General features: G+C 46.2%; 1 protein-coding gene across 2 annotated transcripts in view; it reads left to right on the top strand.

The window, feature by feature from the left end:
• The first annotated feature begins 10,389 nt into the window (after positions 1-10,389).
• Positions 10,390-23,736, top strand: part of mcoln3b (mucolipin TRP cation channel 3b) — a 61,475-nt gene continuing 48,128 nt past the window's right edge. For both annotated transcript variants that reach the window (XM_070885951.1, XM_070885952.1), the window contains exons 1-3: positions 10,390-10,614; positions 12,331-12,507; positions 20,891-21,044. In XM_070885951.1, the coding sequence (XP_070742052.1) occupies positions 10,390-10,614; positions 12,331-12,507; positions 20,891-21,044 (556 nt within the window). The remainder of the gene's footprint in view (positions 10,615-12,330; positions 12,508-20,890; positions 21,045-23,736) is intronic.

The following is a 23,736-nucleotide window of genomic DNA, read 5'->3' as shown; positions in this document are numbered from 1 at the left end:
TTCTCCAGCACTTTGTGTGTTAGCAGGCGGAGTGTCCCGCAAGGCAAACGCTGCACCCTTGGACATGGAAGTGTCTGGTATTGTGCATCGCCTCAACAATTACCCCGTAATGTTTGCATTGGTCACGTGAGCTGCTCACTAGCTTCCCCGCCTCTGGTGGACAGAGACTGAAAGAGATGGGTTTATTTACAGGTTGAATCATACGTAGACACGGAAAGGCATGGAGAGTAATATCGAGCGAAGCCATTTAGTGAAACCAGGAAGTACTCGCCCACACGCAGGGCAGTGGGAATCCGAACTTGCTCCCCCAAAAGGCTACGGGTCAGTTGCAATTTTCAAGACTGAAATCGCTGGATTTTTATTCGGTAAGGGTATCCATGAATATGTAGCAAATGGAGTTGAGATACAATCACCCATGTTCCCATAGAATGGCAGAAGAAAGGGAAGATAGACTATGAAACTAAACTAGCACAAAATATAAAAACAGTAAGAGTTTCTACAGGTATATAAAAAGAGAGTGGCTAAAGTAAATGTTGGTCCCTTAGAGGACGAGACCGGGGAATTAGTGATGGGGAACATGGAGATGGCAGAAACTCTGAACAAATATTTTGTATCAGTCTTTACGGTAGAGGACACTAACAATAATCCAACAGTGCATAGTCTAGGGGCTATAGGGGGAGAGGAACTTAACACCGTCACAAGGAGGTGGTACTCAGTAAGATAATGGGACTAAAGGCAGATAAATCCCCTGGACCTGATGGCTTGCATCCTAGGGTCTTAAGAGAAGTAGCGGCAGGGATTGTGGTTGCATTGGTTGTAATTTACCAAAATTCCTGGATTCTGGGGAGATCCCAGCAGATTGGAAAACTGCAAATGTAACACCCCTATTCAAACAAGGAGGCAGACAAAAAGCAGGAAACTATAGACCAGTTAGCCTAACCTTTGTGGTTGGGAAAATGTTGGAGTCCATTATTAAAGAAGCAGGAGCAGGACATTTGGAAAAGCAAAATTCGGTCAGTCAGAGTCAGCATGGATTTATGAAGGGGAAGTCATGTTTGACACATCTGCTGGAATTCTTTGAGGATGTAACGAACAGGGTAGATAAAGGGGAACCAGTGGATGTGGTGTATTTGGACTTCCAGAAGACATTTGACAAGGTGCCACACAAAAGGTTACCGCATAAGAGATAAGTTCACTGGGTTGGGGGTAATATATTAGCATGGATAGAAGATTGGCTGACAAACAGAGTCGGGATAAATGGTTCATTCTTTGGTTGGCAACCAGTAACTAGTGGGGTGCCGTAGGGATCAGTGCTGGGACTCCAACTATTTACAATCTATATTAACGACTTGGAAGAGGGGACTGAGTGTAATGTAGCCAAGTTTGCTGATGATACAAAGATGGGAGGAAAAGCAATGTGTGATGAGGATATAAAGAGGCTGCAAAGGACATAGACAGGCTAAGTGAGTGGGCAAGAATTTGGCAGATGGAGTATAATGTTGGAAAATGTGAGGTCATGCACTTTGGCAGAAAAAAAATCAAAGAACAAGATATTATTTAAATGAAGAAAGATTGCAAAGTGCTGCAGTACAGCAGGACCTGGGGTACTTGTGATTGAAACACAAGAGGATAGTATAGGATTATGAGGGGGCTTGACAAGGTGGATGCAGAGAGGATGTTTCCACTGATGGGGGAGACTAGAACTAGAGGGCATGGTCTTGGAATAAGGGGCCGCCTATTTAAAACCGAAATGGGGAGAAATTTCTTCTGAGGTCAGCTCCACTTCCCTGCCCACTCCCCATAACCCTTTATCCCCTTATTGCTCAAGACCAGATTTGTTCTATTTTGTGACATTCGGACTATAGTTGACATCGCGACTTCTGTAAGGGGAGGGGAGGTGGTGCTGGATGGGCAAACCTCTGTCACAGAATGATAGAACAGTACAGCACAGAAGGAGGCCATTCGGCCCATCGAATCTGTGCCGACCCTTTCAAAGAGCAATCCAGTTAGTCCCGCTCTTTCTCTCATCCCTGCAATTTTTTTTCTCCAAGTATTTATCTATTTCTCTTTTGAATCTGTATCCACCGCCCTCTCAGGCAGCGCATTCCAGATCCTAACCACTCGTTGCGGAAGAAAGGTTTCTCCTCATGTCGCCTCTGGTTCTTTTTCCAGTCACCTTAAATCTGTGCCCTCTGGTTACCGACCCTTCGGCCATTGGGAACAGTTTTAACACCGTATAACACACCATGTCCTACCGCTGTGTTATACTGTGCTGCAGTGGCATCTACAACTAAATACATCGAGAACTAGGGGGCGTACTCTCAGGATAAGGGGTAGACCATTTAAGATGGAGATGAGGAGGAATTTCTTCACTCAGAGGGAGGTGAATCTTTGGAATTCTCTGCCCCAGAGGGCTGTGGAGGCTGAGTCGTTGAGTATATTCAAGGCTGAGATCGATAGATTTTTGGACTCTCGGGGAATCGAGGGATATGGGGATCGGGCGGGAATGTGGAGTTGAGGTCGATGATCAGCCGTGATATTGAATGGCAGAGCAGGCTCGAGGGGCCGAATGGCCTACTCCAGATCCTATTTCTTATGTTATTGGCATCTACCTTCTTGAAGGTGCATTTGAGAGCATTGACATGGGAGGTGGTTACAACTGAATCGGGATATAGTGTCATTTCTTCATGTCCTGTGCAGCAGAATTACTAAACACCAAAAAGTTGATCTCGCTGTTTCCTGTTCCAAGTATTCCTCTATCATTGTTAAGCTGCTTTGTATAGCTTATCATACAGGTGACTGGAAGGAACGGCAAAATACAACTGGCCTCCTGTTCCAGGTATCCCTCTATCAATGGGAAGCTGCTTTATATATCCTGTCATAGAGGGGTGTGGAAAAAATAGCAAAGTGTAAGTATTTTTGCGCAATTCTATGTCGTCTGTACCCTTTATATTAAAGCCTATGGGGTGTGGCGATAGCTGGGTTCATGCTGGTTAATTTCATTGATCTATGTGGCCGAGTTATTAGTAAATTGTGGCTCCTCCTGTCCTGAGCATTTTACACAGCGAAATGGCCCAAGGTGCTTCACAGGAACGTAACCAGACCCACAGTGACACCAAGTCACCTAACTAGACATTAGGAAAGGTGACCAAACGCTTGCTCAAAGAGGGAGGTCTTAAGCAATGCCTTTTACAGTTTCTTAAACGATAAGGGGTTATGTGGAGCGGGTGGGGAAGTGGACCTGAGTCCATGATCAGATCAGCCATGATCGTATTAAATTGTGGAGCAGGCTCGAGGGGCCTGCTGTTGCTCCTATTTCTTATGTTCAAGGGGCAGAGAGAGGCAGAGAGACTTCGATCAGGGCCACTGTTCCCTCTGAGGCACACGGCTGTGTGGCCGGGCACTAATCCCTGAGCTCCCTACCCCGGGCCCCGAGCTCCTCCCCCCCTCCCCCCCCTTCCCCGTTGTCTGTAGTTCTATAATCCGACTAAGTCCTAGGAATAATGTAAATATAGATTTCCTTTTAAACGTTTAGTGGAGTGTTGATAGAAAGAATTATGTAATGATGTATAAAAATTGCAGGAAGCTATTTAGAAGAAACTTCTATTTGTTTATTGAGAAAGTCCTAGAAAATACTTTGATTGATTAAACTGATAATGCACAATTTGGATTTGCTGAGTGTTTGAAATCAGAGATTAGAAATTGAGAGTAAAAATAAGATTGCTTCCTGCTATTTATTTGTGAAGTACCTAAAATAATTCAATACTTTTTTCATGATACGAGCTGGGATTAATATTGTGGAGAATGTTTGAGAGAAAAACATTAAAAGCAAAATTAGCAAATTAACATCTTTATGTCAACATATTGGGGGAACATTTCCAAGTCCGTCTGATTGGTTCTCCTGTCCAGGACAAAAGCTGAATGTTTGTTTATTTCTGTTAAATCCTAGCTTTTCCTGCTTTTTGTTTCTCATTCAAAGACACAAAGTGTGTGTTTCTCTGCACTGTGAATAAGTGCTGCATTTCTGACATGTTATATGGGGGGGAGGGGAGGGGAGGGGAGAGGGGGTGTGGGTTCAAGGCCACGTTTATTAATGGAAGTGATTGAAGTTGGAGATACGATCCCCGTTTTTGTTCAACTCTTTTTAGTACTGAGAACTGAAGGACTGCAGCACCATTGAGTGTCTTATTACATTATGATTAATATTCTAATTACATATCCAGACGTACAGCACGCCACGCCACAGGAAAACCTCTGCTCCCGCTGCTTGTGCACCCGTTGCTATAGTGATAGGAGGAATGGGCTTAATGCGTTGAAAACTTTAAAATCACACAATTGCACAAATAGATGTTACTTTCAGCTCACCTTGGGCCCTTTGGATTGTTTGCCGATGCAAAACAAAGAATTGGACAAGTACCTGAAGGAAAAAAAGTTGCGGGGAAAGGGTGGGGCAGTGGGACTGGGTGAGGGGCTCTTGCAGAGAGCCGGCACGGGATCGACGGGCCGAATGGTCTCCTTCTGTGATGTTACCATTCTATAACTGTGTCACAGACTAATGTTTCTGAAGAGCTAATGCATTATTTTGCAGTACTTTTATATCCCAGTTATTTATGACATGTATTTTATTTTTTGAAAAGGTTGTAGATGACGAACTAAAAGTTTTTAATTAATTCTACCGTAAACAAACTTTCAGAATGGGCATGTAAATGACAAATAGATTTCAATATAGATAAACATGAGGTGGCGCATTTTGGTAGGAGGGATAAGGAGGCGACCCGATCCTTGGAAAATAAGGTCTAAATGGAGTAGCGGTGCAAAGGGATCATAAGAACCTAAGAACATAAGAAATAGGAGCAGGAGTTGGCCATATGGCCCCTCGAGCCTGCTCCACCATTTAATAAGATCATGGCTGATCTGATCATGGACTCAGTTCCACTTCCCCGCCCGCTCCCCACAACCCTTTACTCCCTTATCGCTCAAAAATCTGACTACCTCCGCCTTAAATATATTCAATGACCCAGCCTCCACAGCTCCCTGGGGCAGAGAATTCCACAGATTTACAACCCTCTGAGAGAAGAAATTCCTCCTCATCTCAGTTTTAAATGGGTGGCCCCTTATTCTGAGACTATATCCCCTAGTTTTAGTTTCCCCTATGAGTGGAAACATCCTCTCTGCATCCACCTTGTCAAGCGCCCTCATTATTTTATGTTTCAATAAGATCACCTCTCATTCTTCTGAACTCCAATGAGTACAGGCTCAACCTATCTTCTTAACTCAACCCCCTCATCTCCGGAATCAACCGAGTGAATCTTCTCTGAACAACCTCCAATGCAAGTATATCCCTCGTTAGATAAAGAGACCAAAACTGTACGCAGTACTCCAGGTGTGGCCTCACCAATACCCTGTACAGTTGTAGCAGGACTTCTCTGCTTTTATACTCTATCCCCCTTGCAATAAAGGCCAGCATTTATTGCAAGGGGTATAGATTCACAAATCATTAAAAGTAGCAATGCAGTTTAATAAAAAAACGTACAAGTACAAATAAAGCACAGGGGTTTATTTCTAAAGGAATAGAATTCAGAAGCAGAGAAGGGATGTTAAACTTTTATCGAACCATGTCTGATTGTCTCATCGTTGTTGTAAAATTTGCCCACAGACTAAAAGGTCAGGCTCAAAGGAGTTCGTGGCCTGCCTCAGTATTTAAAAAAAAAAAATTTGAGGTAACGTTGCTTGGGGCCTAGGCAGCTGAAGGCACAGCCACCAATGGAAGTGAAGGATGCATATAAGGGTGGAGTTGGAGGATCGCCGAGATCTCGGAGGGTGTAAGGCTGGAGGAGGTTACAGAGATATGGAGGGAGGGGTGAGACCATGGGAGGGATTTGAACATGAGGCTGAGAACTTAAAAATGAAGGCTTTGCTCAACCTGGAGCCAATGTAGGTCGCGAGCACAGGGGTGGGTGGGTGGGGGTGAACGGGACTTTGGGTACAGGCAGCAGAGTTTTGGATGAGCTCAGGTTTGTGGAGGATGAGGGAGTATCAAGGAGAGGATTGGAATAGTCGAGTGTAGAGGTAACAAAAGCACAGATGAGGGTTTCAGCAGCGGATGAGCTGAGGCGGGCGGGCGGAGGCGGGGAGAGAGGGTGGGGGGGGTCTCCGGTGATTGTTACGGATGTTAACCTTGGTTCAGATTGCATCTTCATCCACAAACAATGTATCAACGAATGTAAGTTAGGATAGAAAATATCAACTGGTTGAATAATATAACCGAAATATTACATCAGTAGCTTTGGGAGCTGGTGTGAAATTTGTTGTCCTGATGTACCTGTTTTACCGGTGATTTAAAAAATAATGTGAGGGAATTGAGTGGCTAGATGGGGAATGATTCTTTGCTCTAGTAGGGAACCCACAACAATGGGGACATTATCTTGACATTTGTTATATATGCAGACTGTAGATATACTCTGTGTAGTCACTGTATAGTTGTATAAGATGGAGACTTAGTACATCAGGTGACATCAATAAGGTTTACACTGTGTATATACTATGCTGGCACCACTAGAGGGTGCAACTGGTGGAGACCGGGGTTTCCTGCCCCTGTGGCAGAGGCTGTCCACCAGAGGGCACTGCGGTGGGAGACCTGAGGGTCACCTGTATAGGTGTGCAGGGCCCAGTATAAAAGGGGAGCCACCATGCTTGTGCCTCACTCTGGAGTTACGAATAAAGGACTAAGGTCACTACAGTTTGAGTACAACACATTGCCTCATGGAGTCATTCATGAGTGCATTACAGACATAACACTATTCAAATTGAGCTTGTTTAAAAGTAAGTCTATTTAAAAAAAAAAAAATCTTCATGTAAAAATTCAGAATGCTCTTCCACAGAAATCTAAAAATGCAGAATCAATTGAGGTGTTTGAAAGGGAGATGGATACTTAACTTGGGAAACAGGGTGATGGCAGAAAGACTGGAATTAGGACTTAATAAATCTCAGGTGTTCTGGCCAATAAAAAGGGGCAAGAAAACTCAATGAGCCAAGTGTTTTTTTGTCCTGCCCCATTGATAAAGCGATGTACGTCCCACTCAAGTGCACATGGTATGCGGTCTGTCCCATACTTGTGGCTTCATGTTGAAAGAAAAATTGGACATTTTCTTCCCAACTGAGAGATTGTAATGAAAATTGCGGCCTCTCTGGGCGCAGAGGGCCTGAGCGTTAGGTGTTTGCACGCACCGAGCAGACGCACCTAAACCCAGCACTTGCGATCTGTCACAATTTCCCCGGGAGAAGGGCCTTCTCGGGCAGAGATTTGGGCTATTTGCCCAGCGCATGTCCTTCAAACTCCTCTACCCTCATAAAAGCAGGTGTAAGGCATGCTTTCACCAGTGTAAGAGTTTTAAAAGATAGAAAAAATAAATTAATTTTTATATTTAAAAACCCTGCAAACGAAGGTAAGTTTATGTTTAACATTATTAAAACTTTTTTTAATTACAAAACCATATATTTTTTTATAAAACATTGGGCTCAATTTCCCCCCAGTGATTTGCACCGTTTTTTTTTTGAGCAGGCTGCTTTTTCTGGCCTAACTTAAAAATTCCCAGTTTCCCCAATCAATTTGCACCAGCGTAACTCAGTTAGTTACGATTTTTTTAGGTCCGTTTCTTTTCAGCCAAAGGGAGCGTAACCAGCCACTTACACCAATTCTGGCCATTTAGGGAAGTTTGGCCAGCTGAGAGTTACTCCAGTTGTGCTTAGGCCAGTGTATGTGACCTCTGCAGAAAAACCTTCCCTAGAGGTAGGGAAATCGACGCAGCAGATGCCCGGACACAGTGAAGGAATTGAAAAACACTTGCCTCCAACCCTGCCCGAAGGCTGTCTGGTCCCATTCTCAATCCCCAGTTCACACACACAGTCCGGTCGCGTTGTCGGTCCCCAGTAGAGCGAGGGAGCTAGAGGGTAAGCTTGTAGGGAAAATAAAAACTGATTGCAAAAGTTTCTATAAATATGTGAAGAGAAAAAGATTAGTGAAGACTAATGTAGATCCCTTGCAGTCAGAATCAGGTGAATTCATAATGGGGAACAAGGAAATGGCAGACCAGTTGAACAAATACTTTGGTCCTGTCTTCACTAAGGAAGACAAGAATAACCTCCCGAAAATACTAGGGGACCGAGGATCTCGCACGATAGGGGAACTGAGGGAAATCCTTATTCGGAAATGGTGTTAGGGAAATTGAAAGGACTGAAGGCCGATAAATCCCCGGGGCCTGATAGTCTGCATCCCAGAGTACTTAAGGAAGTGGCCCGAGAAATAGTGGATGCATTGGTGATCATTTTCCAACATTCCATGGACTCTGGTTCATTCCCTATGGACTGGAGGGTAGCTGATGTAATCCCACTTTTTAAAAAAAGGAGGGAGAGAGAAAACAGGTAATTATAGACCGGTTAGCCTGACATCAGTGGTGGGGAAAATGCTGCAATCAATTATTAAAGATGTAATAGCAGTGCATTTGGAAAGCAGTGACAGGATCGGTCCAAGTCAGCATGGATTTATGAAAGGGAAATCATGCTTGACAAATCTTTGCGTTTTTTGAGGATGTAACTAGTAGAGTGGACAAGGGAGAACCAGTGGATGTGGTGTATTTGGACTTTCAAAAGGCTTTTGACAAGGTCCCACACAAGAGATTAGTGTGCAGAATTAAAGCACATGGTATTGGGGTAATGTACTGACGTGGATAGAGAACTGGTTGGCAGACAGGAAGCAAAGAGTGGGAATAAACAGGTCCTTTTCAGAATGGCAGACAGTGACTAGTGGAGTGCCGCAGGATTCAGTGCTGGGTCCCCAGCTATTTACAATATACATTAATGATTTAGATGAAGGAATTGAGTGTAATATCTCCAAGTTTGCAGATGACACTAAGCTGGGTGGCGGTGTGAGCTGTGAGGAGGATGCTCGAAGGCTGCAGGGGGATTTGGACAGGTTAGGTGAGTGGGTAAATACATGGCAGATGCAGTATAATGTGGATAAGTGTGTGGTTATCCATTTTGGTAGCAAAAACAGGAAGGCAGATTATTATCTGAATGGTGACAGATTAGTAAAAGAGGAGGTGCAACGAGACCTGGGTGTCATGGTACATCTATCATTGAAAGTTGGCATGCAGGTACAGCAGGTGATGAAGAAAGCAAATGGCATGTTGGCCTTCATAGCGAGGGGATTTGAGTATAGGAGCAGGGAGGTGTTACTGCAGTTGTACAGGGCCTTGGTGAGGCCTCACCTGGAATATTGTGTTCAGTTTTGGTCTCCTAATCTGAGGAAGGACATTCTTGCTTTTGAGGAGTGCAGCGAAGGTTCACCAGACTGATTCTGGGATGGCAGGACTGACATATGAAGAAAGACTGGATCGACTAGGCTTATATTCACTGGAATTTAGAAGGATGAGAGGGGATCTCATAGAAACATATAAAATTCTGACGGGACTGGACAGGTTAGATGCAGGAAGAATGTTCCTGATGTTGGGGAAGTCCAGAACCAGGGGTCACAGTCTAAGGATAAGGGGTAAGGCATTTAAGACCGAGATGAGGAGAAACTTCTTCACCCGTTGAATTTTGAGCCTGTGGAATTCTCTACCACAGAGAGTTGTTGATGCCAGTTTGTTAGGTATATTCAAAAGGGAGTTAGATGTGGCCCTTATGGCTAAAGGGATCAAGGGTTATGGCGAGAAAGCAGGAATGGGGTACTGAGGTTGCATGATCAGCCATGAACTTATTGAATGGCGGTGCAGGCTCGAAGGGCCGAATGGCCTACTCCTGCACCTATTTTCTATGTTTCTATGTTTCTATCTTTCCCCTTTATCCACGCTGTTCGTTACATCCTTAAAGAACTCCAGCAAATTTGTCAAACTTCCCCTGCATAAATCCATGCTTAAATCCAAGTTAAGAGATGTAACAGGTTTTAAGCAAGCGCAGGGGCTGGAAAGTGTGGGGGCTGGGGGGGGGGGGGGGGGGGAGGTGAGGTGGGGAATGGGACTGGAGAGCAAAAGGGAAGGCCGTGATGGGATGGAAGGTGGGAGTGCTTGAATAATAACTTTTTATTTATATAGCGCTTTTAACGTAGTTAAAAAGTCCCAAGGCGCTTCACAGCAGTGTTTTAGACAAACAGATAAATTTGACACCGAGCCACAGAAGAAACCTGGCAGATGATCAAAAGGCTTGTTTAAAGAGGGAGGTTTTAACGAGCGTCCTAAAGGAGGACGGAGAGGTTTAGGGAGGGAGTTCCCGAGCTTGGGAATGACCAAAGGGATGATGGTGTGAGGCAAAAGGGGACGGTAACGGGATAAGTAAAGAAGCAAAAGATGGGTCTCGATGAGATGTTGTTTTTTCTTTCACCAAACGACAGGTATGGAGAGTCCCAAGCTGATCATTAATAGCAGTTGTGGAGCCCCTGCAGATGTGAAGTCATTGGGGAAGAATGGCGGCTTTGTGCGGGACCCAGCCGCTGCAGATCAACTCCAGAGGAAGCTCAAGTTCTTCTTTATGAATCCATGTGAGAAGTTCAAAGCTCGTGGCCGCAAGCCGTGGAAACTGGGAGTACAGATCCTGAAAATAGCGATGGTCACTCTGCAGGTAAAGCCTTGCGATCTGCACCTGCACACGAGTACAGTACCAAACTGCGGCAAGGACTCTTACGGTCTGAATTAAGTTTGTACGTCTTTCAATGGTCTTGATGTGGGACAAAGGTGATCGAGCTTCACATTTTCCATTTGGAACAAATATAAGGAGTTTCCTCCCCAAAGGTTATGCCATTTTTCCGGCATTGATCAGGGATCCGTTCCGCCGGCCCCTTGCCCATTTGTACACCATGAGGGTTTTCCAGCCTGGCTTCCACTAGGCAGTAAGCACGTTACAGTCTCCTTCTGTGCCAAAGGTGAATGGGCAGAATGCCTGCATTCAATAAATGCCCCGTATGGTTAAGGGAGCGGGAGCAGCGTGAAAATGGAAAAACCTTCAAGGCAGCACAACCAATTGATTTCATAGAATCATAGAAACATAGAAAATAGGTGCAGGTGTAGGCCATTTGGCCCTTCGAGCCTGCACCACCATTCAATAAGATCATGGCTGATCATTCACCTCAGTACCCCTTGATCCCTTTAGCCCTAAGGGCCACATCTAACTCCCTCTTCAATATATCTAACTAACTGGCCTCAACAACTCTCTGTGGTAGAGAATTCCACAGGTTCACAATTCTCTGAGTGAAGAAGTTTCTCCTCATCTCGGTCCTAAATGGCTTACCCCTTATCCTTGGACTGTGACCCCTGGTGATGGACTTCCCCAACATTCTTCCTGCATCTAATCTGTCCAATCCCATCACATCATAGAATACTAACAGCACAGCAGGAGGCCATTTGACCCATCGAGTCTCTGCCGCTCGTTCGTGGAGCAATCCAATTAATCCCCACTCTTTCCCCATATCCCGACACTTATTTCTCCTTCAAGTATTTATCTAATTCCCTTTTGAAGGCTACTATTGAATGGGTATCCACCGCCCTGTCAGGCGACGCGTTCCCGATCCTAACCACTGGTTGCTTAACAAAAGTTTTTCCTCATGTCACCTCTGCTTCCTTTTGCCAATCACCTTTAAATCTAAGCCCTCTTATTATTGGCGCTTGAGGGCAATGGAGGCCGTTGTGAATAGTTGAAGTCCCAACGCACATCATTGCGGACACCACTAGTCCAAGCCTGCCAATGAGAGCATCTACCCATTATCCCCACTCTGTGGGGGAGAGATTTGCGTGGTTTGTGACTGCTAGCGGGGCACAAACCATTTCTCGCCCGGGGTGGGGGGGGGGGTTTCTGCAGAATGCAGTGATAAATCTGCACCAGTAGATTTCCCCACTTCCCCCGTACCAGGAATTCTCTTCACCCTGCCCCCTTTTACAGTTCTGCAATTGTCGGGCTCCTGCAGCAGCCATCATTCCCACCACCCCCTCACTCCTCCGTGTCAAGCTCCCCAACAATGGCGATTGAAGTTAAGGTGACCTCAAAGTTTGCCAAGGCCGGCAGTAGGTCAGGCAGAGGTCCTGCCCTGTCACCCTTGCACCAGAGTGGGAAATCTTGGCGTTTTTATAGACATTCGATCACATAGCTTAAAAACAGTCGGTATCTCTGTGTAGACCAAAGTCAATCTGTACACATTGAACTGAAATATGGGTGAATGTTGCCTTGAAGGTTTAGAACTTGGAGAATAATAATGGAAGTAAACGTTGCTCGCGTTATGACGGAGATACATAATCTTCTTCAGCTCCAGGTCGGTAACGCAACTGTTTTCTGTTCTTTCTTCAGTTAGTCCTGTTTGGGCTGAGCAATCAGATGGTGGTCCTGTTCAAAGAGGAGAATACTATCGCTTTTAAACATCTCTTTATTAAAAACTATGCGGATAATACTGGTGGTGCCGATAATGACTTTGCAGTCTACACTCAAAGTGAGGTCTATGAGTATCTCTCGTTTATATTCAGTCAAGTAAGTGAATCATTAATGTTCCTTTACCCCACTTTGTGCTGCACTATGATGGGTCAGCCTTTCACCCTCTTGTGTGTTATTTTAATTGTACATTTGTTTTGAAATATGTGGTGAAAGAAAGACTTGCATTTATATAGCACCTTTCACGACCACCGGACATCTCAAAGCTCTTTACTGCCAATGAAGTACTTTTTGAAGTGTAATCACTGTTGTAATGTGGGGAAACTAGCTAGCTTCCATTTCAAGAAAATAGATTATTTCCCAATTTATTTTTTTACAAAGACCCTCTCGAAAGAGCAAGTGATCAAATATACTGTAATTATTTACTTCGTGGGTTCTTTGCTTACGAATTCATAGCAACTCATTGGCATTAAGAACTAGTTGGTGTATTCACAAAGGTTTAACAATCACACTACACAATGCCAGTTCATCCACTAGGCTCACAACTGCATACCTCATCGCGGATGACCCAGACCCAACTGGCTGGGGTTTTATTGAGTCTTGTGAACATCCCGTGACCTGGCTAAGCCACTCACAGTGCAACAGCTCTACAACTATTTTGAAAAGTAACTTTATATCAAGTGCCCCCCTTTTTTTTGAAGGCACCAAAAACCACAATTTAACAATTGGAAATTAAAGGGAATCTTTTTCAAATCAGATCAAATTAAAATTTGGTTGCCGGGGGTGATGATGCACTCCAGTCCCTCCGGCGCCCACCTCTGGCGGAAGGCCGCGAGTGGACACCGTGTGCTCCATCTCCAGGGACACCCTGGCTCAGATGTAACCGCGGAAGAGAGGCAGGCAGCCAGGCTGAACGACCCCCTCGACCGCCTGCTGCCTGGACCGGCTGATGGCCCCCTTGGCCGTGCCCAAGAGCAGGCCCACAAAGAGGCCCTCCGACCTACCCGCTCCCCTCTGCACAGGGTACCCAAAGATCAGAATTTGAGGAGCAGCCCCTTCAAATAATGGAAGAGGGGCTGCAACCTCCCACACTGAACATACACGTGGAACACGGACTCCTCCAGACCGCAGAAATTGCAGATGGCCTGGGAGTCCGTGAAGCGACTTAAAAAACCGATTGCACGGGACTGCTCCGTGCACCACCCTCCAGGCCAAGTCCCCAATAAATAGAGGGAGGACTCCCGCGTAGAGAGCACTCCACTGGGGACCCCGCCTCCTCCGGACGGCAAGATAGTGCGTCATGGCGTGTCCGGACGGCAGACGAGGATGGCAACGTGGAGAGTGTGCAGGAGCAGCAACAGCTCTACAAAGCTGTGAGAATACTCTCGGGTACATACATTATATATACCATGGAGCATGTCTTCACAAACCTACTGGGTAGGGTGGTGCGAGCAAAGTTACATGCTGCGATAAAGGATATTGTAGGTTTGTATGGAATATAAGACAAGTGGGTTAAATAGTATCCCTCGACTGTCGGGAGACTTGAGCACATGGTCTAAGATGACTGTTGAGTACAGTACTGAGGGGGTGCTGCACTGTCTGAGGTGCTGTCTTTCAAATGAGACATTACCCTCTTGGGGAGATATAAAAGATCCCGTGGCACTTTTTGAAGAAAAGGCCAATGTTTATTCCTCAAGCAACGTTCCCAGCAATAGTTTTACCGGGTTATTTATCTCCTTTGCTCTTTGTGGGACCTTGCTGTGCGCAAATAGACTTGTGGCATTGCCCTTCATCACCACAGCTACTGCACTTCAAAAGTTGTCATCATCATAGACAGTCCCTCGGAGTCGAGGAAGACTTGCTTCCACTCTTAGTGAGTTCTCAGGTCACTGAACAGTCCAATACAGGAATTACAGTCTCTAACCCTAACCCTAAATGCAGTGGTTGAAGGAAAGGGAGGGTGGGACTGGTTTGCCGCACGCTCCTTCCGCTGCCTGCGCTTGGTTTCTGCATGCTCTCGGCGACGAGACTCGAGGTGCTCAGCGCCCTCCCGGATGCATTTCCTCCACTTAGGGCGGACTGGTCTTTGGCCAGGGACTCCCAGGTGTCAGTGGGGATGTTGCACTTTATCAGGGAGGCTTTGAGGGTGTCCTTGTAACGTTTCCTCTGCCCACCTGGGGCTCGCTTGCCATGTAGGAGTTCCGAGTAGAGCGCTTGCTTTGGGAGTCTCGTGTCGGGGCATGTGAACAATGTGGCCTGCCCAGCGGAGCTGATCAAGTGTGGTCAGTGCTTCGATGCTGGGGATGTTGGCCTGATTGAGAACATTGACAAGTACTTCAAAAGTACCTCATTAGCTATGGTGCCGTTTGGGACGTCCTGAGATCAGGTGGGGCGCTAAATAATTGCACTACATAATTACAAGTTTGCTCTTTCTTACTGCTCTTTATGATTTGAGTGTGGTCAAAAGGTTAGCTGTCTTTGAGACTTCATGAAAAATCCAATGTTGTATTTATTATAGATCTGTTTTAAAAAAATATCATCGCAGGAACTTTTCATTTAAACTCCTAAGCCAGACAGTTTTAAACGTTCCTGTTTCCTCGTGTCTATATCAAGCTGCTTTCCAATTTACTAATACAATACCAGCTAGGTTGAGAATGCATTTGGTGGAGTGTTCCTGCTGTATAATTGATGAGTGGAAAATTGGACACTGATAGTGCTGTCTTGCAACAGTAACTGCTACTGGTGCGCATGAGAAATTCTGTCCCCTTTGGCTAACTGGGAGTAGGATTTCAGTAACTAGTGCAGCTCATCTTTGTATATCAGCTGCACAATGCTGAGAATCTGTAACAGCTGCAATCTTTCATCACAGCAGTGCCAATATCTTTTAAATGAATGCAGTGTAGCCATACGGGATACTTGCCTTTATTAGCTGAGGCATAGAATATAATAACATGTTATGCTTGAACTGTATAAAACACTAGTTAGGCCACAGCTGGAGTACTGCGTGCAGTTCTGGTCACCACATTACAGGAAAGATGTGATTGCACTGGAGAGGGTACAGAGAAGATTTATGAGGATGTTGCCTGGCCTGGAGAGTTTTGGCTATGAGGAAAGATTGGATAGGCTGGGTCTGTTTTCTTTGGAACAGAAGAGGCTGAGGGGAGACTTTATTGAGATGTATAACATTATGAAAGGATGGGACAGAGTGGATAGGAAGGACCTATTTCTTTTGGCAGAGAGGTCAATAACCAGGGGGCATAGATTTAAAGTAATTGGGGGGAGGTTTAGAGGGGATTTGAGGGGAAATTTCTTTACCCAGAGGGTGGTGGGGGTCTGGAACTCGCTGCCTGAAAGGGTGGTAGAGGCAGAAACCCTCACCACATTTAAAAAGTACTTGGATGTGCACCTGAAGTGCTGTAACCTACAGGGCTACGGACCGAGAGCTGGAAAGTGGGATTAGGCTCGATAGCTCTTGGTCGGCCAGCACGGACACGATGGGCTGAATGGCCTCCGTCCGTGCTGTAAATTTCTGTGGTTCTATGATTTTAGGTATAACAAGCAATTAGGAAGGCAAATGGTATGTTAGACTTTATTGCTAGGGGTCTGGAGTATAAGAGTAAGGAGGTATTGCTACAATTGTACAGGGCCTTGGTGAGACCACACCCTAGAGTACTGTTTTGGTCTCGTTATCTAAGGAAGGATATACTTGCCCAAGTGACAGTGCAACGAAGCTTCACCAGATTGATTCCTGGGATGAGAGCTGTCCTATGAGGAGAGATTGAGTAGAGTGGGCCTATACTCTTTGGAGTTTAGAAGAATGAGGGGTAATCTCATTGAAACATACAAGATTCTGAGGGGGATTGACAGGGTAGATGCTGAGAGGTTGTTTCCCCCAGGCTGGAGAGTCTAGAACTAGGAGTCATACAATCACAGAGCGGTTACAGCACAGAAGGAGGCCATTCGGCCCGTCGAGCCCATGCCGGCTCTCTGCAAGAGCCCCTCAGCCAGTCCCACTCCCCCCGCCCTTTCCCCGTAGCCCTGCAAATTGTTTCCTTCCGGTATTTATCCAACTCCCTTTGAAAGCCACGATTGAGTCTGCCTCCACCACTCTCTCAGGCCGTGCATTCCAGATCCTAACCACTCGCTGCGTAAAAGTGTTTTCTTACGTAGCCTTTGGTTCTTCTGCCAATCGCCACAGTCTCAGGATAAGGGGTTTATTTAGGACTGAGGTGAGGAGAAACTTCTTCACTCAGAGGGTGGAGAATCTACCCCAGAGGGCTGTGGAGGCTCAGTCGTTGAGTATATTCGAGGCTGGGATGTGGGGATCGGGTGGGAAAATTCCAACATGATCTTATTAAATGGTGGAGCAGGCTCGAAGAGCCATATGGCCCACTCCTGCTCCTATTTCTGATGTTCTTGTGTCGAGCTAATTCTACAACTCCCCAATCTTCCCCACTGCCGTGTACCCATCGAGCACTTCATCTGGGCAGTTAAGCCTCATACAGTTACCTCTTAAAACTTCATTCCTTCCTCTCTGTGTGTGTGTGTCTCTCTCCCCCTCGCTATGTCTCTCTCTCTCCCCCTCGCTATGTCTCTCTCTCTCCCCCTCGCTATGTCTCTCTCTCTCCCCCTCGCTGTGTCTCTCTCTCTCTCTCTCTCTCCCTCGCTGTGTCTCTCTCTCTCTCTCTTGCGCGCTCTCTCTCTCTCGCGCTCTCTCTCTCTCTCTCTCGCGCTCTCTCTCTCTCGCGCTCTCTCTCTCTCTCTCTCTCTCGCGCTCTCTCTCTCTCTCTCTCTCTCTCTCTCGCGCTCTCTCTCTCTCTCTCTCTCTCGCGCTCTCTCTCTCTCTCTCTCTCTCTCTCGCGCTCTCTCTCTCTCTCTCTCTCTCGCGCTCTCTCTCTCTCTCTCTCTCTCTCGCGCTCTCTCTCTCTCTCTCGCGCTCTCTCGCGCTCTCTCTCTCTCTCTCTCGCGCTCTCTCTCTCTCTCTCTCGCGCTCTCTCTCTCTCTCTCTCTCTCTCGCGCTCTCTCGCGCTCTCTCTCTCTCGCGCTCTCTCGCGCTCTCTCGCTCTCTCTCTCTCTCTCTCTCTCTCTCTCTCTCTCGCGCTCTCTCTCTCGCTCTCTCGCGCTCTCTCGCGCTCGCTCTCTCGCGCTCTCTCTCGCGCTCTCTCGCGCTCTCTCTCCTCTCTCTCTCTCGCGCTCTCTCTCTCTCTCTCCCTCCCCTTCGCTTTCTCATTTCCATTTTGTCTCTTTTTACCTTTCTCCCCCTCCTTTATTTCCTTTTGTCCCCCCCGAGCCCCCTACCTGGAAAAGAGTGATCCCGTGCCGTGATGGTCACTGTGTTCCTTGTTGAGATTTTACATATTTGTAAATTCAACAGAAATACCAGCTTGGCAGTTTTGGGTGATACAAGAGTAATTTTAATGGGCCAGACCTTGCTGCAGCTGGTGAATGTTAGTTTCCCTTGCCCGCTTACAGTCCATGGGCTCTTGCACAGCAAGTTCCTGTCAACGGGCGAGCCAAACAGCACATCACCCTCTACAGGGTGACTGGGACCTGTGTGAACAAGGAAAGTGATTGGTTAAGGAGATACAATCAGATTGAAGAATCGTTAATGAGCAGCGCAGAGTCTGAATCAGGAAGTGTCGGTTCGAATATTTAATCCGGTATCGAAAGCGAAACATAAAGAGGGAAAGAAAGACTGCATTAAGAGAGAGGGGGGGGAAAAGAGACAGAAAAAGTAATTTAAATTTATTTTCTTTTTGTTTAAATCTACAACAACAATTAAAAGCTGAATGGGGCACCTCAATTGAAATAATTAATTTTCCGTGCCAGAGAGGTAATCTGGCAGCAATTAACACTTAGCACGCTATTAAAACGCGCATCTGCCCTTCGCCTGAAGTTGCTGAGCAATTTGCGCTTAAGTAACGGCGAGCGCCATTAGCCTCCCCGTTAATTCGACAGTAAATTCTGGCCCATCGCTTTCTTGATTCCTTTTTTAAGGACCATGGCCTCTGCTGAAAGACAGCACCAAAGGTTGAAAAATATCGAAGTGAGGATGAGGTAAATGAGTGAGATTGACCAGGTAGAAGAAAGATTGGGCTTTAAAAGGCCAGAAAATTGTGGACTGAAGGAGACGAGAGGCTCATGTTTACGATCCCAGGACTGAATGAATTCGAGGGGAAGGCTTGAGTCTCAATTTCAGTTCGGGGGGGAGGAAGAGAGTGCAGTGTTGCATTGTTGAAGTTCAGAAGGAACACGAGAGGAAAATTCTGAGTGGCACTGACTATTGTCATCTCAATAAAACCGCTAAGTGAGTGGAAAGGTTGCAAGGTAAAGGTTGAACGTCCTTGTGTCATAGACTGATATAGCACAGATGGAAGCCCCTCAGCCCGTTGTCTGTGCTGTATCCCAGCCAAGGGCAAGAGATGGCGGAGAGTCCACTTGGTTTTGTCGGGGAATTGAGACTTCTAAAGCAAAAAATATATATTTGACACCAATACAAATAATCGAAGCTTCATCAGTAATGGGTGATGAGGAATTCCATTGCCGATCAGAGGAGATGCTGATGAAGTAGATTTAAGGGTGAAGGTGGTCACCGCTGACTGGTCTTGTAAGAGACATGAGGAAGGATTGAAAGAAAGTAAGGACTGAATAAGTTTTTAAACGTGTGGGACAGCTTTTAGGCTAGACCCATTTCTGAGGAATATCTGGGTTGTGGAATGTATGTCATCAATTAGCAGCTCAACAACTACCTGCTGAAGTAAAAGTCCAGCTCACTTGGGCTGTGGCCATCTTGGAGGCCAACATGAGAGCTGCTCTTTAAGACCATTGTTGTACCTTTATTACCATTTTGCTTCCAAAGGAGATGCGTTGATTCCTATTTCTGTTCTTCTATAAACAATGACAAGGCTCTGCCCTTTTCCCACAGCTCGCTCTCTTTTTTTGTTTTCTTTTCCTAATGCAAGCAGATGATGAACCAGTGTCGGTGTTTGTTTGTTCTTCATGTTAATATTGTGTTGCATCGAGTTACATACTTGCATAGAATGTACAGCCCATTGGCCCCACCGCTCCGTGCCGGGGTTTATGCCCCACCGCTCCGTGCCGGGGTTTATGCCCCACCGCTCCGTGCCGGGGTTTATGCCCCACCGCTCCGTGCCGGGGTTTATGCTCCACACCAGCCCCCTCCCACCCCTCTCCATCTCACCCTATCCCCATATCCTTCTATTCCTTTCTCCCTCATGTGTTTATCCAGCTTCCCCTTAAATACATCGATACTATTCACCTCAACCCCTCCCTGTGGCAGCGAGTTCCACATTCTCACCTCTCTCTGGGTAAAGAAGTTTCTCCTGAATTCCCCATTGGGTTTATTAGTGACTCTCTTGTATTTATGACCTCTAATTTTAGACTCCCCCACAAGGGGAAACATCGCCTCTACCCTCTACTCTCTATCGGCCCACCCCTCAGCCGTCTCCTTTCTAGAGAAAAGAGCCCCAGGCTGTTCAGCCTTTCCCGATTAGTATGTCCCCTCAATTCTGGTGTCATCATTCTCAATCTTTTTTGTAACTCCTCCAGTGCCTCCATATCCTGTTTTATAACATGGTGGCCAGAACTGTGCACAGTATTCCCAAGCCTGGTCTAAACAGTTTACGTTGGTCAAATATCTTTCTACGAGCATGCAGGGTGGGTTCTTTCAGGCTGGCTGCGATTTCTGCGGTCTGGAGGAGTCCGTGTTCCACGTGTAGGTACAGTGTGGGAGGTTGCAGCCCCTCTTCCAATATTTGAAGGGACTACTCCTCAATTTCTGGCTGCACTTCAGTCCCATGCTGCTGATCTTTGGGCACCCTGTGTGGAGGGGAGCGGGTAGGTCCGAGGGCCTCCTCGTGGGCCTGCTCCTGGGCATGGCCAATGTGGCCATTAACCGGTCCAGGCAGTGGGCAGTCGACTGGGTCGTTCAGCCCGACTGCCTGCCTCTCTTCTGCGGTTACATCTGGGCCAGGGTGTCCCTGGAGATGGAGCACGCGGTGTCCACCGGTACGCTCGCGGCCTTCCGCGAGAGGTGGGCACCGGAGGGACTGGAGTGCATCATCACCCCCGGCAACCAAAGTTTAATTTGATCCATTTACTGTTAAAAGTTTGATTTGCTTAATTTGTCGGTTTTAGTGCCCCTTTAGTCAAGAGGCATTTGATTATTGGTTCAACAAAATAGTTACAGGGTGGGTTATACCAGCTTGGTCTTAGAACTGAGGTTTGTACTGGGAGCAGTTTTCTGTATTTCGGGGAATGGCGGAGGTAACATTTGGTTCTGCATGAGGCTCTTCTAAGCAAAGGTCTTCGATAGGGCAAGGTCTGTCCTTCCCGACTTCCCACTCGGAGTCATGTGATTAACATAGAGGCGAAGGCCATACTGAAATTTTACTTGAATTTATCCTCTTGAAGTGTAATGACTATAATTTCTCTCTTGAATAAATTTGTTTTGCTCTTCTAGTATGTGCAACTGCACAAGATTTCTGCTGGCAATCATGCCTATGAGAGAAGAGGGACTGCGTTAACACCGCTAACTGTGTGTCAGTATTTTTACAAGCGGGGCAGCATCAACCCTGGTAACGAGTCGTTTAACATTGACCCAAAGATTGAGACAGGTGGGTATGTGTTACAAGTGTTATCGTTTGGATAAGGGGGATTGAAATCGATCACATTGTCGTTCTGGACACTAAGGAAATCGAGGGATATGGGGATCGGGCAGGAAAGTGGAGTTGAGGTCGAAGATCAGCCATTTTGTGGTATATATTAACGATTTAGATTTGAATATAGGGGGTATGATTTAAGAAGTTTGCAGACGACACTAAAATTGGCTGTGTGGTTGATAATGAAGAGGAAAGTCATGGGCTGCAGGAGGATAGCAATCTACTGGTCAGGTGGGCAGAGCAGTGGCAAATGGAATTTAATTCAGAGAAGTGTGAGGTGATGCACTTTGGGAGGGCTAATAAGGAAAGGGTATACACATTAAGCGATAGGCCACTTAATAGTGTAGATGAACAAAGGGATCTTGGAGTGCTTGTCCACAGATCCCTGAAAGTAGCAGACTAGGTGGATAAAGTGGTTAAGAAGGCATAAGGGATGCTTGCCTTCATTGGCTGAGGCATAGAATGTAAGAGCAGGGAGGTTATGCTTAAATTGTCTAATACTTTGGTTAGACCACAGTTGGAGTACTGCGTGTAGTTCTGGTCGCCTTATTATAGGAAGGATGTGATTGCATTAGAGATGGTGCAGAGGAGATTTAATAGGATGCTGCCTGGAATGGAGAATCTTAGTTATGAGGACAGATTGGATAGGCTAGGTTTGTTCTCATTGGAACAGAGGAAGTTGAGAGGAGACCTCATTGAAGTGTACAAAATATTGAGGGGCCTGGATATAGTGGATAGTAAGGGTCTATTTCCATTGCTGGAGAGGTCTGTTAACAAGGGGGCATAGTTTTAAGGTGGTTGGTGGAAGGTTTAGAGGGGGGGCTTCTTTACGCAGAGGGTTGTGGGGATCTGGAACTCGCTGCCTGGAAGAGTGGTGGCTGCAGAAACCCTCATCACTTAAGAGATGGTTGGATGGGCTCTTAAAGTGCAGTGACCTGCAGGGTTACGGAGCTGGTAATTGGGATTAGACTGGATGATCTTTTGTTGGACGGAGCAGATATAATGGTAAGTACGGCCAGGGTGATCTCCTGGACTAATGTCGATCGTCTGGATGGGTCAGAGAGGAATTTTCCCCGATTTTTTTTTATTTTTTTCTCCCTAAATTGGACTGGGTTTATCTGTTTTTTGCCTCTCTCAGGAGATCACATGGCTCCGGTTGGGGTGGAGTGTAGAATGTTTCAGTATAAGGGGTGTCACAGTTGTGTGAGGCGGACTGGTTGGGCTGGGTGCTCTTTGCCTTTCCGTCATTGTTCATAGGTTTATATGTAACCTTCAGGGCTGCTGACCGAGGGCCGCGTGGCTCTTTGTCGGCCGGCGTGGATGCGATGGGCCAGAATGGCCTCCTGCGCGGTAAATTTCTGTGTTTCTATGATATTGAATGGCGGAGCAGGCTCGATTTGACCGGAGGGCCTGCTTCTGGCTCCTATTCCTTCTAATTCCTTTCCCTCCCACTCTGGAATATGAAGAACCCCCTCCTTGTAAAGCATGTCTGTTAAAATTCCACCACACTAAATATTGCAAGATTCGAACCATTCAGGACCAGTGTCCAGTCTTCCGATTGACAAGGGGGATCTGTTCGTTACCAGAACTTCTATGGGGACAAATGAGTGAGGTGGCTTTGAATATTTTATTTTTTTTAAATACAGAGCACTGATCCACACTACAACATTTATATATTTTTGTTCTGGCTGCCATCTTGACAATGTAGCTTCTAATTCCACCCACCACAAAGCTTGCAACCTTATTGCAATGAGGTCCCATTTCCACCCTATGGGCTTCCATGTATGCAGCAACTTTATCATAGCTTTCTGAAATAGAGCTCCACATTACAGTGAATTACTTTTGAAGATTGTTAAATATAAGAACATAATAAGTAGGAATAGGCCATCCAGCCCCTCGAGCCTGCTCCGCCATTCAATAAGACCATGGCTGATCTTCGATCTCAACTCCACTTTCCTGCACTATCCCCATATCCCTCGATTCCCCTAGACTCCAAAAATCTATTTATCTCGGCCTTGAATATATTCAACGACTGAGCCTCCACAGCCCTCTGGGGCAGAGAATTCCAAAGATTCACCACCCTCCTGAGTGAAGAAGTTTCTCCTCATCTCAGTCCTAAATGGCCTACCCCTTATTCTGAGACTGTGACCCCTGGTTCTAGACTCCCCAGCCCGGGGGAAACACCCTCCCTGCATCTACCCTGTCCAAGTCCTGTAAGAATGTTGTATGTTTCAATGAGATCACCTCTCATTCTTCTAAACTCTAGAGAATATCAGCCTCGTCTACTCAATCTCTCCTCATGGGACAATCCCCCCAATGCAGGAATCAGTCTGGTGAACCTTTGTTGCACTCACTCAATGGCAAGTATATCCTTCCTTGGGTAAGGAGACCGACACTGTACACAATACTCCAGGTGTGGTCTCACCAGGGCCCTGTATAATTGCAGTAAGACGTCTTTACTCTTATACTCAAATCCTCTTGTAATAAAGGCCAACATACCATTTGCTTTAATCACTTGCTGTACCTGCAGGTTAACTTTCAGTGATTGGTGTAGAAGGAACCCAGGTCCCTCTGAACACCAACATTTCCCAATCTCTCACCATTTAAAAATACTCTGCTTTTCTAATTTTCCTACCAAAGTGGATAA

This window comes from Pristiophorus japonicus, chromosome 8, assembly GCF_044704955.1.
Source record: "Pristiophorus japonicus isolate sPriJap1 chromosome 8, sPriJap1.hap1, whole genome shotgun sequence".
Classification (NCBI taxonomy): domain Eukaryota; kingdom Metazoa; phylum Chordata; class Chondrichthyes; family Pristiophoridae; genus Pristiophorus; species Pristiophorus japonicus.
Note: the sequence above shows the minus strand (reverse complement) of the source record. Positions and strands in the feature narration are given on the sequence as shown.